Source organism: Saimiri boliviensis, chromosome 11, assembly GCF_048565385.1.
Source record: "Saimiri boliviensis isolate mSaiBol1 chromosome 11, mSaiBol1.pri, whole genome shotgun sequence".
NCBI classification, from domain to species: domain Eukaryota; kingdom Metazoa; phylum Chordata; class Mammalia; order Primates; family Cebidae; genus Saimiri; species Saimiri boliviensis.
The window spans coordinates 102,378,019-102,394,009 of NC_133459.1; the positions used below are offsets into that span (position 1 = coordinate 102,378,019).

Below are 15,991 nucleotides of genomic sequence, written 5' to 3' on the forward strand. Positions count from 1 at the left end.
TTCTAGTTGCAGAGAGATTCTTAGGATCCCTAAACCTTGACTAGTCCTCATAATGGCGGAGATCATGAAATGTCCTAAAGCCTCCTTGTCTCATTTAATCCTCAAAACAACTCCCTCAGGCAATTTAGCATTATACCCATTTTTGTACTGATAAGAAAAAAAGAGATCTAAAGAAGGGAAGAAACATATCCTAATAACGTAGCTAGTAAGTGGAGGTGATGATTCAATCCGGCTCTCAGCCGAGCTGTTGGTTACTGTGCTACGCAGCTGCCACCATAATGGTCCTGGAATATGATGAGGGTAGCTTTCACTCTTCCTTCTGCCTCATTCTTGCCATCTGAAGATTGAGGTTTTGGGGCCATGACTGTGCCCCTAAGAGCCCGTAAATGCATCTCAAACTCTTTTTTGCTCTTTTTCAGTAATCTCTGGATCTCAGGATGGCATGACTTCAAGGAAGGGAGATTTTGGCCTTTGTTACACCCCTTTGCGGGGCTTACCCTGGCAGCAACAAACTTCCAGGGACAGTTTTCTGTGGACTGCATCTGACACGGATAGTGGTTGATCTCCCAGAACTGCAGGACTGGGTCACATCATTGGACCTGCAGAGAAAGCCAACCCCCACAGGGGAATGAGTCACTCAGCTGTGTTATTGGACAGCCACCAGGTGAAATCAGCATGGAGCAATTCCTTAGCTGGGGAAGTCAGGACTGGGGCTTTAACCTAGCACACGGGGTGTATACGTGGACGGGTGGGGATCAATGCAGTCAAGGGGGAAATGCCCTGGTTTCAGAAAATCATGGCTAGCGTACACTGGAGCCTGCTTAGGCTGGACGGGAAGTCCACTGCAGATCATCCAGTATTTCTCCTTGCCTCTAGGGCAGACCTGCTCCAGTAATACCCAAGAAGCTGGGATTGGGCACTCTCAGCCTTTAGCTATCATGACTGGACAGATCTGCTGGACCTTAGACATGTTCTGGCTTGATAAGCAGTAGGTGGCTAGAGAGGGAGGTATGCAGCAGAAATTATGCAGGAGTCCTAGGTTTCACTTGCATTAACCTAGCCTCTCATCTTCACCTATAAAAGAAGATCACGTCCGGTATTCCCAAGGACTCCGGGTGGAAAAGTTCAGCTGGGGAGGTGATTCCATCCAGAGTCATATCTGTTGTCACCCCTGCCAAATTAGAGCTCCTAATTAGTTCCCACTAGTAGCATTAGCTGGCAACCACTTCAATTCTTCCAAAACCTATCAACATGCAACCTCACTTCATCTCATCACATCCCTGAGTGGCTTATGAAAGGGGTGACCCAAGGGTTTGTCAGAGGTCCCGGGAGCACTTGGCATACAGAACGGAATAGAAAACACAGGTCAAGAGGTTGGGCCCCTCATGTGGGGCCTTTTATTTCCCAGCCTGGTAACCTTACACTCACACACACGCGCGCACACACACACACACACACACACACACACACTCAAACAAGGCTGAAGCAGCAGAGTTACTCACCAATAAGTCGGTCAGCAAGGCTGACAGGCTGTGAGGAAACCCCGGCCTTGTAGCCTGTCACCTCTGTGGGGATGATGACTGCCTGGCAGATGTAGGCTGTGATAGATTTGGAGAACCCTGACTCACCCTCAGGAATCCGGAGGTCAGTGACATTGTCGGTGCACACAGACATTTTCCTACCCTGGTTGGGGAGTGGGGAGGAAGAAGTGGGAAGAAGTGAGTGGGCAAGAGGAATTTCCAGAAGGAAATAGGGAAGGCTTTTTTACATCTAAATTTTCAGTTTTCCAGTGGTGTGTTGTAGGGGAATGTTATTCAATCCAGGTCTAATGACAAGACAGATCTGTTGCCCAGGCTGGAGTGCAAAGGTGCAATCATAGCTCAAATCATAAAATTAAAAAATCATAAAATCATAGCTCAAATCATAAAATAAAAAATCATAAGTCGATGCCTTGACCTCCTGGGTTCAAATGATCCTCCTGCCTCAGCATCCTGAGTAGCTGGAACCACAGGGGAGGTTTTTTGCTTGTTTGTTTGTTTTTGTTTATGTTTTTGTTTTGGTAGAGTTAGGGTCTCTCTGTGTTGTCCAGGTTGGTCTTGAACTCTTGGGCCCAATCCTGCCTCAGTCTCTCAGAGTGCTGGGATTAGATGGGTGAGCCACTGTGCCCAGCCAACATTTTCAGTGTTATAAATTTTATTATACATGGTGCTAATCTGGTGTCTCTTAGCTTTTTTTTTTTCTTCTAGATTGTAAAAAGTAGATGAGCTTAAAAACTGAAGGAAATCTTTACATTACAGTAAAACAAAGAGTTCTTTTGTCTTTGAACTAATGATCTGTGGTGTGGCAGTATACCATAAGCATTTCTAGAAAAGGAAAAGAGTAGAGAAAAAAAATACACAGTTTCCCCAAATTTCCCACCTTCATAGCTCTTCATAATTCACTGAGTGACCCTTTTGCTACATGGAGGCTGCTTTAATCAGTCTTATTTCCTAAGTTATCATGACCTGTTACTTCTGAGGCTTCATTTTAACCTCTTCAAAGACTTCTGAAAACAAGAAATAAACTAGTCTTTCATACATTCGTTTATTTCTTGACGTGTTCTTTATATATATAAACACCCATTAACGTCTTTGTATGGTGCAGAAGATGGTCAGAGCTCTATGATGTGAAGGCCTTACCATCGACAGAGTCAAAGACTGAATGCTCAAGATGCTCTTTATTTTGTAACTGTTTTTTTTTTTTTTTTTTTTTTTTTAGATGGAGTCTTGCTGTGTTGCCCAGGCTGGAGTGCAGTGGCATGGTCTCAGCTCATTGCAACCTCCACTTTCTGGATTCAAGCAACTCTCCTGCCTCAGCCTCCCAAGTAGCTGGGACTATAGGCGTGCGCCACTATGCTTGGCTAATTTTTGTATATTTGGTAGAAACGGGGTTTCACCATGTTGGCCAGGCTGGTCTTGAACTGCAAACCTCAGGTGATCTACCTGCCTTGGCCTCCAAATTGCTGGGATTACAGGCATAAACCACTGTACCCAGTCTATTTTGTAACATTTGAAATGAACTTTCCAACTTCTAATTGTAGCTTGTTTGCAGTTTAGTCACGTGCAGTGGGGGGATTAACCTTGACATTTCTGCCTTTGAATTTTGGATCTGAAATATTTGCAGCAGCATGAAATGGCTGATGGTGACAATCTTTCCTTATAAAGCATTTCATGTTACTTTCTTTTGTGCTGTCAGCAAAGAGACATGTGGATGAACCAGAAACAGTTGATTTTATCCAGCCTGTAGAAAACAAGCAACAAATGCAGTAATTGCTGAAGACTGCTTTTTCAAGGAAGGGGAAAAAAACCCTTCCTCCTGGATATTTTTAAATATACTCATTCTGAGGAAATAAAGGGCAGGTAAAAGTAAAAGAACATCTTATTTTAAACATATTTATTTTCCTAAGTGTTTATAATCCTGATTATTTAATTTTAGGGGGAAATGTCCTCAGGGAGAATAATATTTAAAAATCTGCCGGGCGCGGTGGCTCACGCCTGTAATCCCAGCGCTTTGGGAGGTCGAGGCGGGTAGATCACGAGGTCAAGAGATCAAGACCATCCTGGTCAACATGGTGAAACCCCGTCTCTACTAAAAATACAAAACATTAGCTGGGCATGGTGGCGTGTGCCTGTAATCCCAGCTACTCGGGAGGCTGAGGCAGGAGAATTGCCTGAACCCAGGAGGCGGAGGTTGCGGTGAGCCGAGATCGCGCCATTGCACTCCAGCCTGGGTAACAAGAGCGAAACTCCGTCTCAAAAAAAAAAAAAAAAAAAGAAGAGTATTTAAAAATCTTTGAGGCCGGGCATGGTGGCTCACACCTGTAATCCTAGCACTTTGGGAGGCAGAGGCGGATGGATCACAAGGTTAGACGTTCGAGACCAGCCTGGCCAACATGGCAAAACCCCATCTCTACTAAAAATACAACATTAACCAGGCGTGGTGGTTGGTGCCTGTAATCCCAGCTACTCAGGCAGCTGAGGCAGGAGAATCAATTGAATCCTGGAGGCGAATGCTGTAGTGAGCCGAGATTGTGCCACTGCGCTCCGGCCTGGGCGACAGAGCCAGAGCAAGACTCTGTCTCAAAAAAAAAAAAAAAAAAAAAAAAAAAAAAAAAAAAAAAAAAAATCTGAAGCTCCCCAATCCCCTGCTGCCTGAATGGTTTTCTCTTGTGTCTGTCTCTGGCCTCTGATCCACGGGCTTCCCCCATTCAATTCTCACCCTGTCAACTGGCATACCTTACCTGGTTTCCACAGAGACTGAGGGTAAAGTGATGGAAGTATTTCAGCCCTTTGGAAGTGAAGCTTGGTCCTCCAGCAAGAGTGATAGTGTTTGGCAATGCAGAGAAGTTATAGTTGAAAGTCCTGGTTGGAGCGTGGCGTGAGAAGGTGCAATCGTTGTAGCACAGAGAGTGGATCTGAGGGGGAGAGGGGTGGGTCAGGCCAGCTGCTCAGGCCGGGCCTTGAGGGGCTGCGGCCAAGAGTAACAGTTTTCTCCCCAGTCTGTTGCTGCCCAATTTGGGTAATGAGGAGGAAGAAAGGATTAGGGGTGGCCAGTAAAAGAAGAGAAACAGGCACTAGTGGGATTGATGTATATGTTGCCATTCAGTTATTAGCACATATATATGATGGACAAATCCAAACCTATTATTTTTCAGAAGGGAGTTCAGTCAAATTCTACAGCCTTATCCCTGTGCCTAGATTATAGAAGCTTCTCAAGACACGAGAGGACCCTTTTTACTTTCGAGCAGAAGACAATGAGGTGCTACTAGCCAGAAAAGGGTATATGAGATGGAAGAGAAACCCCTCTTGCTCCCTCCTCCCTCCCTCACAGTGTAAAACTCACTGAACCCTGCTGCTTCCTGTTTCTTGGGTTCTCTGTAGAAAACTGAACTCCAAAAGGAAATTTTCTTCCCATAAACTCTTTCCTTGCTCTGTTTTACGGTCACCATTCAGAGGCAGCCGCACACAACTGTCATTTCCTCCCACAGCAGCAGAGGGAGCTCCAGGGAAGGAAGGTTGTGGCAAAAGTCCAGGGTACCCCAAAGAGGTTGCCAGGGGTCTGTAGAATCGTTGCACTTATTGCACAGATGAACTAGGCAACGTTCATGGAGTACATATTGATAGTGCCTTACAGATGTATATGATCAGTAAAATACACATTCATTTAAAGGCATTGCTTAATATCTAAGAACTTTTAGTCATAAGTACTTCTCAGATGCACAAAGTTCATGGGGACAGCAACACTGCTTATCCACCTTACTTATTTATTAGTTTTTAAAGGTGCCTTTATTTTTATTTATTTTTAAATTAGACACAGGGTCTTGCTCTGTCACCCAGGCTGGAGTGCTGTGGCACAATCATGGCTGATTACAACCTGAACCCCTGGGCTCAAGTGATCTTCACACCTCAGCCTCCTAAAGTGTTGGGATTATAGGTGTGAGCCACTGCACCCAGCCGTTTGCCACTTAGGAAAGGAATCCTTACACTTGTAAAGCTGAGAAGCCACTGGGATAGAAGATAACAATGCCAGTTATTCATATATCCCAGCAATGGTTGGGTTTCTATCTTTTCAAAGAAGAAGGGGCAGCTTTCCATAAAAACAGGCTGGATTGGACAATGCTGAACATAAACCACAGGCCCCACCCCACTGTTCCTTCCCTCTAGGTCTCTGCACAGATGCCAAATAACCCTCTGGACCAGACAGTCGCCAACCTCTCTTACCTGCCAACTGAAGATGAGACTTGTCAGTGACTAAGTCCTGAACCCTGGAAATCAAGCCCTGCTCACCCTCCACAGTCACAGCCTAGATGTCCTCCAGGACTCCAACCTACGAGTATGCTAAGGGGAGCACTTGGGTATCAGCCTCTCAAGAACCCCACCCAGGACCCAGCATCTTGTGATGTCATCCAACCAGAGGGCCAGGTTTAGAATGCATGCCAGACTGCAGGTACCTTGTTGCTCTTGGTTCCTGGACCGCAGGGCACACAGGCCTGGACACCATAAGGCTGGTGGGCTTTCAGAATTGTATTAGGGGGGCAGGAGTGGCATGTTCCTGAATCTCGGTCAATATAGTAACCAGGAGGACAAGAGGTGCAGGAGGAGCCCACGTCAGAGGCTTCTAGGGCACAGGGATGGCAGTAGGAGGCCACGCCATCTATGACATTGGTGACATTGATGGAGTAGATCTTGGCGACATCATTGGTGTACTTCCGGCTCTGGAGACAAGGAAACAAGAGAGGAGGGGGGAGGCCTGAGAGAGCAGCAACAATTGAGGCCTCTCGAATAAGCAAGGTACTTAGTCTTTCTTTTTTTTCTTTCTTTTTTTTTTTTTTTTTTGAGATGGAGTTTCGCTCTTGTTACCCAGGCTGGAGTGCAATGGCGCGATCTCGGCTCACCGCAACCTCCGCCTCCTGGGCTCAGGCAATTCTCCTGCCTCAGCCTCCTGAGTAGCTGGGATTACAGGCACGCGCCACCATGCCCAGCTAATTTTTTGTATTTTTAGTAGAGACGGGGTTTCACCGTGTTGACCAGGATGGTCTCGATCTCTTGACCTCGTGATTCACCCGTCTCGGCCTCCCAAAGTGCTGGGATTACAGGCTTGAGCCACCGCACCCGGCCCGGTACTTAGTCTTCCATCCTGTGATAGTCAAGAAGAATCTTACAAGCATCCGACTCTTTGTACTCACTTGCCAGTAGCTCTTCACGTGCAGCTGGTGTCATTTTAAAATGAGACTTAACCATTTATAGGACATAGAAAAATATTAAGTGCCATGGGGAAAATACGCAATGGATGCTTTTTTATGAAAAAAGCAAGGCTTTTCCTTGTAAACAAGAAAAAAGACATTTGTAGAGAAATAGAGTGTACAGGAGATGCTCCAGGTGTTAACTGGTTTATCTCTGGGTAGCGGGATTATGGCTGATTTTATTTCTTATTTTTGTTTATTTCTATTTTCTGAGTTTTCTGCAATGAGCCTGTATTCCTTTGAGTTAAGAAAATAAAAGCAGAGTTGTTATTATTTAAAAAAAAAAACAGGTCTGGTACCACATGTATCAGGGCAGGGACTACAAGGAGGGCCAGCTTATTTCTTATGGTGTCATCTTTCCGGGAAGTCATTTGACAAGACTAGGTGGTCCTCAGAGGGCTGGGTTAGGCAGTTTTCTGCTCGACTCCCTAAGAGCCTTCTAACCCTTGGATTCAGAACTTCAGACTCATACTTAAGCTAATGCTAAGAATCCTCCTGGGTTCAGAGTGTCTCTCCTGGGAGCTGGGTGTCTGAGGAAGGGGAGAAACTTACTGCCTCATGAAAAACAGTCCTTTGGAAGGCCCAGGTGAAGCTCGTGGTGGCGTTCTCCTCAATGATGTAGGTATAGGACTGTTTGCCTTTGGAACCTTTCCAGGTCTCCACAGGAGTGTTGGTCCTGGATTGCATACCCTGAACCCAGGACAGACAAGTGAAGAGGGTGTGATGGCCAGAGGGAAACTGGGTGCCCATGTGGCTGCCATCCCTGTGCCCTTGTTAAACTGTGAAGTCCCTGCTGGTCAGTCTGGGCCTTTCCTCCGTGGAATCACTACAAGTGGGGTGTCAGTCACGTGGACATACCGATGGGGCAGATCGGACTAACCCTCCCCTGGAGGCCCTATGGCGGGCAAAGAAAGGAAAACGCACCACCATGAAGTAGAGCTCACAGTTCACCGAACAGATGGTCTCAAAGACAAACGTGATTCTGGCCACCTCTTTATTCTCTGTGTCTGCCATCAACGACTGTGGAGGTCTGTAGGGGCAGAAATTAAAAGCCAGTTCTAGAGGCCAGGCAGTGCTTACTGAAGAGCCCAGACAACAGCAGAGGGTCTGCTGGGGGACAGGATTAGCTTCCGAGCATAATGGAAAGTGTGTGGACTAAACCCAATTCTGCCCTCCTAGCTTTGTGACCTTGACCCAGCCAAACCATAGTTTCCTTATCTGCAAAATGGAGGTGATAAAATCTCTTTCTTACCTACCTCCCATCATTGCGGGGAGACCCGAAGGCCTGACAGATGTGGAGGTGCTTTATAAAATGCTGTATCACCTCACTAGCAGAATATGGTCTGCAGATTCGCAGCATGGCCATCTCCCTGAGTTTATTACAGCTGCAGAAACTCAGGCTCTTCCCAGACCCAGTGAATCAGAATCTGCGTGTTAATATGATTCCCAGGTGATTCGTGTGCACATTTAAGTTTGAGAAGCACTGCTATCATAAGACTGTAAATTGTTGACATATATTTGGCAGCTCTCTCTCCAGCTCTGGGGAGCTTTGCTGGGGTTAAAGGAGCGGAATTTGTGATCCAGCAAAGTCCTCAGTTTGGTCCTACTTTTGGGAAAGAGAGAGCTGCGCCCAAGTGGGCTGGGGTGGTAGCGGGGATGAGGCAGCAATTTACTACGGCCATCAGATTTGCAAACCGGAAAGTACTTTTTGAGTGTTACTCCAAAAGAGCCTAAAAAGTTTACTTGCCTTGCAAACACAGGCTGTATCTGGCCAGCTCGGAGTAATGTGTGTTAAGGGAAGGCAAACTGAGCACCATCCCAGGGATAGGCAGCAGGGACCTCGAAGGAGGGAATGAAGGTATCAAATTGGCAACGGGGAAGCCCATTCAGTAGCTGCCCCTTATCTTTAGAACTCATAGAAGCAGAAGAGTTCACTTTGACCTTGAAAATTCATTCATGGCTTTCCTTTTGGCTTTAGTGATTTGCCTGAATTCCGAGGACCTCCAGTTCTCAGTATCTCTATGCAGTTGTGTTATCCAGTGGGTTAGAGGAGCCATCTCAACCTCAGTCCTAAATCACACACTGGTTTTGTGGATGAGGGGCCCGGAGCCCGAACAGGTGAAGTGACTTTCCCAAGGTCACACAGCCAGTTAGCAGCAAAGCACGAGTGCCCTGTCTTTCAGTCCAGTGTTCCTTCCACCACACCACACAGCCAGGAGATGTGTTTGTGTGTTTGTTTAGTGGAAAACAAATTTCTTGTTGCCCTAGGTCTTCTTGGGATACGGGGACAAATATGATAATAAGAACAATCCCTCCCAATCTTCTTGCCCCAAATAAAGATGAACTGGCTACGGGCATTTCTGGCCCCATTATTTTTTGATGGTTTTTTTTTCTTTTTTTAATCTGAAGTGATGCTGTGAGGAGGAAGAATTTGAATAGCATGTGGCTAATGGATGGGAGAAGCTATACGGGATGAGAGAGCCGTCGGGTAAATCAACATGGACGGCTTGAAACATATGTTAGCATTCGGGTTACCTTGGTCACACTATGACTGTGCCCTCTGTTCTCAACTGACATTTGAAATGAAATGAAACGCAACCCCAGAAGCCCTCTCCTCTATAATATTCCAAAATACTTGGGGTTCAGATATGGCCAAGCTGGCCTGGACACCCATGGGCTTTGGATTCCTCACCTAAATCCTGGCACAACCAGAGTGAGAATCATGAAGTCGTTGTCTGAGGCTCCAGCAGCTGTATAAATGTGATCACCAGCCACTTCCCAGCCTGAAAAGGAGAGGGGAGAGTTAATGTCCTTGTGCTCTTGGGTGCAAGGCAAATGTGCACCCAGATGACACTCTGGAAGGGAGGTGTGACACCATCTTTTGAGGCGTCCAGAACCACCACTGAACACGAACCACGTCACTCATCCTGCTACTTTGGTCAAAGACCCTGAAGCTCTCAGAGCAAGACCTTTGAAGTGCATGCTTATGTTTGTAGCTCTGTTCCTTTCTCTAAAGCCATCTTGGCAGGACATATGTCCATGAGGAGTGGAACTTTCAAGGGAATGCATGACCTGGTTAGCTTATTTTTCTCAGACGTCACTATTGTGAAGAAATGTGAAGCTGGGAGGACTGAGGGTGTGCAGGGAGCTGACAGCTCATGGCACAGGGGAGGCAATTACCTGTCATGCCCTTGTACTCGAAGTTGATCCCACTGAGAATGGTCGTTTCCATGTTTGCGGGCAGCGTGTTCCACCATTTGTATTCAAATCCCACAGCAGGTTCCGTTCCCGCAGGGCAGCGGGTACAATCTGGGGAACCACAAGATCCACGCATTCAGCGGGAAGGCTGCAGCCACTGTGACTGGAGCTGCTACCACACAGACAAGTGGCAACAGTAGCGAGCGGCCAACAAGCCTGGCTGCTGAGTACTGCTGCAGGAAGCTGTGTCAGGCTGACTCAAAAACATTCTGACAACGTATTTAACTAACTCAAGATGTAAACACTGGGCCTTCATTCCAATATGCCAGCCATCCTACTTGCCCACCAAAATTTCCATTTCAGAACTTAAATATACTTTCTAGTCTGATACATGTAGTTTATATTATTGTCACATTATCATTAAATGCATTCATATTAACAGGTACACAAATCCCCCCCAAGGCAGCATGGCTTATGGGTTCTGGTTGTGTCAAGCTGGCCATCCCAGCCCCTAAGCCTTGTACTCAGCATCTCTGCCATGTGCTGGAAGCTCTGCTTTGAGGATTGGGCACCTTCAAGCCTGAGTCACATTTGCAGTTGGAGTCAGGAGAAAGGAAGGCGGCCTCAAGTCTGACTCTGACCTGCAGACAAGGCCAGCCGTGACCTCTCTTCTCCTGAATTTAGTCTTCGGAGGTCTGGTCCTCACTGCCTCCCTTGGAAGGGTGGAGTCTGCATTCAGCTGGCCGCTCTGAGTGCCCACGCAGCCCACCTGCACAGTCGACGTGGGGCTGGATGTGAGGCAGGGAGTGGGCTGGGGAGGAGGTTACCTGAGCCATTGGAGTAGGAACCGTATGGGCAGGGCTCGCAGGTGCTATTGCTGGTTTTGAAGAAGCCCGGGTTGCAGGGTGGGCAGCGGGTCTTCACACCAGAGGCAGGCAGCTTCACCGCCCCCTCAAGGTCCTCACTACAGATTTTCGGCTTGGCCCATTTGTACATGAGCTGTGTCTGCAGAAATGGAGTAAGTATAGCTCAGCCTGTGTGAAATTTAAGACATCTTTGGGACTCTACCTTGAGGATGGGGGTTGGGGGCAGAGATCCAGATTCTGGGCCAGATAAGAGTTCCTCTGGAGGAGTGGAAACTTGGTGTTGGTCACTGATGTATCCCAAGCACCGAGCCAGTGCCTGACTCATGGTTGTGCCCAGTAACTATCTGCCAAATGAACTATCTGCCACTCTTGCCTGAGTGACAGGGAAGAGCTCTAATGAAGACTGTGACAGAGGATGTGGGACCAGTTGTCTTAGAGAAAGCTCCGATTCCACTGTAGAATCTATTGCTATCAAGGTCGCAGGAAAAGCAGCTGGTGAACATCCCAGAACTTAGAAAGGCACAGAGCGGAGGTGACTCACATGTGCCCTGGGGAATGAGGGGGTGGCTGAGATGTTCCAACTTACTGTTTGAGTGGTGCGTTCTTTGATCTTTTATTGATTGGGTCAACCTTTACAGAAAGCCTAATACATCTATGCGCCAGACCTAGTGTCTCACGAGATGAACGAGACATGGCCCCTGCATTGTGTGCAGAAGTGAAGATGACCCTCAGGAGACCCCAGCTGAGTCAGGGGTGAAGGTGGGCAGCTCCATGCTTCCCATATGGGCCTCAGATCGAGTCACAGACAAAAAAGGGCCCTTATGGGTTGCACTGAGGGGCTGATGAACATGATCTGTGCGGCATACCATACACGTGAAAGGAAGGATGACTAAGGCCTCTGTCCATAGTTTTTCAAGGTAAGAAAGAAGTCCTTGCTGGGAGCAGTGGCTCACATCTGTAATCCCAGCACTTTGAGAGGCCGAGGCGGGCAGATCACGAGGTCAGGAGTTAAAGACCAGCCTGACCAATATGGTGAAACCCCTTCTCTGATTAAGTCCCTGACCTTAATAAAAAAAAGAAAAGAAAGAAAGAAAGAAAGAAACCCCTTCTCTACTAAAAAAAAAAAAATACAAAAATTAGCTGGGCATGGTGGCGCACGCCTGTAGTCCCAGCTACTTGGGAGGTGGAGGCAGGAGAATCACTTGAACCCGGAAAGCGGAGGTTGCAGTGAGCCAAGATCGTGCCACTGCACTCCAGGCTGGGCAACAGAGCCAGACTCCATTTAATTTAAAAAAAAAAAAAGGAGAAAGAAAGTCCTTAAGGAGGGACACAGGCTGCCTTAATTGATGGGAAGCCCTGGGCTCCTCCTCCCCCTGCTCAGCTTGGCTCTCCTCCCTGCGAAGGGCTGTGACAGCCAGAGCCCCAGGCTTGAATCCCACCTGCCTCCTGTGAGTCTCAGGGATAGGAGGTCCCAGGAGCCTGCACACCAACTCAGGCCTGCTCTTGGAACAGCACATTCAGTAGACCCAATGGATGGGCCATCCTGGTCCCTGAGAAAGGACTGAGGCACAGCCAAGGTCAGAAACATAATCATAGGAGCCAGCTTGAGGTGTGTCCCTTGATTTTAAGATACAGTTTAGAAGACAAACTGAATCACCAGACTGAGCAGAACCCATGTGGGAATAAGGCACAAAGCAGAATTCTGCCAGCCACGGCTGGGGAATGCATATTCACACACACACTCCTGAAAGCCCACGCTTCAGGGCTCCTCCTCTGAGCTGGGCTTTGGCCGTGCTGTAAGGCGGGAACACAGGCTTTGGTCTGACCCAGCATCTAAAGGTGCCGGTGGTGGTCAGGCCAAGGCAGACACCCGGGCTTGCAGGCAGCAAACACACTACTGATCCAGGAGGCCTTGGTGTGAGCCCAGGGAGGGAACTGAATGGGGCAGAAGGGAGGAAAGACAGCCACATTCAGTCACATGTTATGAACAGGAGGGAGAAGAGCAGCAGGATTAATTGTCTGCCTTTTGTTAGTGAGTTAGCTGAGACCAAGAAAATGAAAATAATTTTTACAAGGTCATACAGAATACCAAACACCACAGAACTGGGTTTAGGGTGTAACTGACAAAACACAGCCCTTCTTTCTTGGCTGCTGGGGAAGGAGATGATGCCCCAAATATGCCAGGGAGGTGGTGGTGGTAAGAGATGATATAAAAAATATTCATTGTTCAAGACCAGACTTTAACCCATGCTTAGTTAGGAAAGGGAGAATTCAGCCAGCCATCCAGCCAGCAAATATTTATGCATCTTAAGAGCCAAGCATCATGCTTAGTGCTGAGTGCAGAATTCCCAACTCCCAGTTCTATCCCCTCGAGAGTCTCTGGCTTAGGGGATAAAGACAGCTCAACCAGATCCTTCTCCGTGTGCCTCAAGCCCTTCCCTGCTCACTTAGGCTGTTCCTCCACCCACTAGGCCCTGCAGCTGCCGCCTCCACTCCTGCTGTGTCTGCTGCCTGGAAAGCTCCGTGGCTCCTCCCTCATCTCCTTCATGCCTTTGCGCAAATCCCACCTCCTCAGAGAGGCCGTCTTTACCCTTTCTAAAATAGCGGCACCACTCTCCATCATTCTCCATCTCCTAATCCGGGTTTATTTTTTTCCTTCCTACCACTTACTACCAATTGCAATATTATACACCCATGTGTCTCCCTCTGCAACAAGACTTAAGCTCCATAAGAGCTAGAGGTTTCCTCAGTTTTCTTAACTGATGCATACCTAGTGCCTAGCACAGTGCCTGGCACAGAGAAGCTACTTGATAAATATTTGTGGACTGTTGAACAAATGGCCTCCTCTGAGAGGCTTTCTCTGCTGCCCCCACCCCAGGTCCTGGTCGCTCCTCTTCTGGGCGCTCCCAATTTCCTGCACATCCCTCTGGTTGCCTTGATTGGGCTCGTGTTTCTCTCTCTCCAGCCTCCCACGCAGGACTGTGAGCTCCCTGAGGGCAGGTGCTTGCCTCAGTCATCCCTGACTCCCCAGTCTATAGCGCCCTGCCTGACACATCAGTTAACCTCAAAGAGTGCTTGTTGACTTAGTAACAATGTAGATTAGGAGGGAAAGTTCTTTCTGAAGCAGAAAGCCTGGAGGAAAGAGAAGTAGCAGAAACGGAACAAGTCAGGCCACAAGCAGGAATCGCTCAGTGCCAGCCCGCAAATGCAGCGCTGAGGGGCAAGGCTGGAGAGCTCCAGGAAAACACCATGCACGACAGCCAGGCTCTGTGCCAAGGGGCTCGGCAAATAAAAGAAGCCAAGCAAGAGAGAATGAAGTGGGTTTTTGAAACACAGCGTGTGTATGTAAACAGTGAAACAGATGCTGCAAAACAGTTTCTGGCCAGAAAATGAATGAAGAGGTCTCATTTTGCCCCCTGCCCCACCTAGCCCTGGGGTTCCCTCAAAGGTCTGTGGGGTATTAACTAGCGCCAGGGTCATTGACCGCTGGAACTCCAAATGGTGGCAAAGCTCAGGGAGTGAAAGACACTCCAAAGACACTTGGGCTAGGGGCTCCAAGATGGTGCTACCTACCTCTCCGTTGGCATCGCAGGCCGTGTGTGTGTAGAAATAATCTTTGTCTGTGCAAGCTGGGCGCACGTTACAAGAAGAGGATCCTTTCTCTAAATTGCCAAAGCAAGAAGAAATATTTGGTGTTACATAAGAAAGCTGAGCTCCCAGCCTCTTCATGGTCATGTGACTGCCAAGCCCCTATGTGCATTGCCACGCAGATATTGCCGGAAGTCGAAAATCCTGCACGCTCACCCTTTCCCTTGCCTCAGTAGGGTCATTTCCAGTTCCCCAAACCCTGCTCAGCCATCCCTTTGCACCTCTTCAAGGTGCTAATGTAAATCATGCTTTTGGGTGGGTCTACCTGGGCACAAGGAAGTAAGCCCTGAGAGTTTGCTGTTTTATCTGGGTTTTACCCAGCTTCATTAGGCAATTTGCCTAATCCTGGATTTCCTAACCCAAGGCAGCATTCAAGGAGCTTAATTTGTCAGCATACTTAAGGGACTTATTCCCGGAGATGTACACCACTAAAGCAATCTTGAATGAAAAGCTTGCAGGGTTTGGGTGTCGTAGCTGTACCATAATGTGAACAAGTTGCTTTGACTTGCCATCAATTTCAATTTCTGTTACTATATTGGTTATTGGTGAAAATAATAAAATACTTAGTCCTAAAAAAAAAAAAAAAAAGAAAAAAGAAAAACCACTATTCGCAGCCTGCCGCCCGGCCCCCCCAGCGCCCCCACCCCATGACACTTGGGGCAGGAGAGGGAAAACTGGTTTCTTCAAAGGACCAGCAACGAAGGGGGATGGAAATAACCTCTTGCAGGTTAACCACCACCAACCCAAGTTCCCTGAAACCTGGAGAGGCTCAGAAAGTTCACCATCTTCCAGGTACCTTAGTGCCTTGACTGTGGGTGTGGTTTTTCTACTCCTGAAGTGTTGAAGTAAAACATGACTTTGCTTTCACACTCATTCCAAGCCTTTCTATGAATGTTCTGATATATGCCTAGAATGAAGGTCTTCCACCTTTGAAATTTCCTTTTCTTCATGCAACCATTCTACGCAAATCAGGTTCGTAATTTCCTTGGACTCCACCTAACATGTAAGGTTCTCTCCACTTGCCTCAACCCAAGTGTCCCAACACTAGCTTTATTATTTATTATTTATTTTTGAGACGGAGTTTCTCTCTTGTCACCCAGGCTGAAGTGCAATGGTGCAATCTCAGCTCACTGCAACCTCTGCCTCCCCGGTTCAAGCGATTCTCCTGCCTCAGCCTCCTGAGGGATTACAGGCATGTGCCACCACTCCCGGCTAATTTTGTATTTTTAGTAGAGATGGGGTTTCTCTGCGTTGGTCAGGCTGGTCTCGAACTCCCAACTTCAGGCGATCCTCCTGCCTCGGCCTCCCAAAGGGCTGGGATTACAGGCATGAGCCTTCACGCCCGGCCTCTTTATTATTATTTTGTTATTGCCATTTTTTAGAGACAGAGTCTTGTTCTGTTGCCAAGGCTGTACTGCAGTGGTGCAATCTTAGCTCACTGCAACCTAGAATCCTGGGCTCAGGCAATCCTCCCGCCTCCCACACCGGCCGGAACACT

At 47.7% G+C, this 15,991-nt stretch overlaps 1 protein-coding gene across 6 annotated transcripts in view; it reads right to left on the minus strand.

Annotated features, from left to right (window-relative positions):
- The window catches only part of ELAPOR1 (endosome-lysosome associated apoptosis and autophagy regulator 1), a 99,928-nt gene that overhangs the window by 11,666 nt on the left and 72,271 nt on the right, over positions 1–15,991 (minus strand). For all 6 annotated transcript variants that reach the window (XR_012512546.1, XR_012512545.1, XM_039460836.2 and 3 more), the window contains 11 exons: positions 14,419–14,507; positions 10,807–10,984; positions 9,962–10,090; positions 9,474–9,564; positions 7,706–7,811; positions 7,334–7,471; positions 5,990–6,253; positions 4,280–4,453; positions 1,503–1,683; positions 1,075–1,171; positions 498–599 (listed from right to left, as the gene is read on the minus strand). Coding sequence is in view for 4 of the 6 variants with exons in the window: in XM_039460836.2 (XP_039316770.1) it covers positions 498–599; positions 1,075–1,171; positions 1,503–1,683; positions 4,280–4,453; positions 5,990–6,253; positions 7,334–7,471; positions 7,706–7,811; positions 9,474–9,564; positions 9,962–10,090; positions 10,807–10,984; positions 14,419–14,507 (1,549 nt within the window). In the remaining 2 variants the exon portion in view is untranslated. The remainder of the gene's footprint in view (positions 1–497; positions 600–1,074; positions 1,172–1,502; positions 1,684–4,279; positions 4,454–5,989; positions 6,254–7,333; positions 7,472–7,705; positions 7,812–9,473; positions 9,565–9,961; positions 10,091–10,806; positions 10,985–14,418; positions 14,508–15,991) is intronic.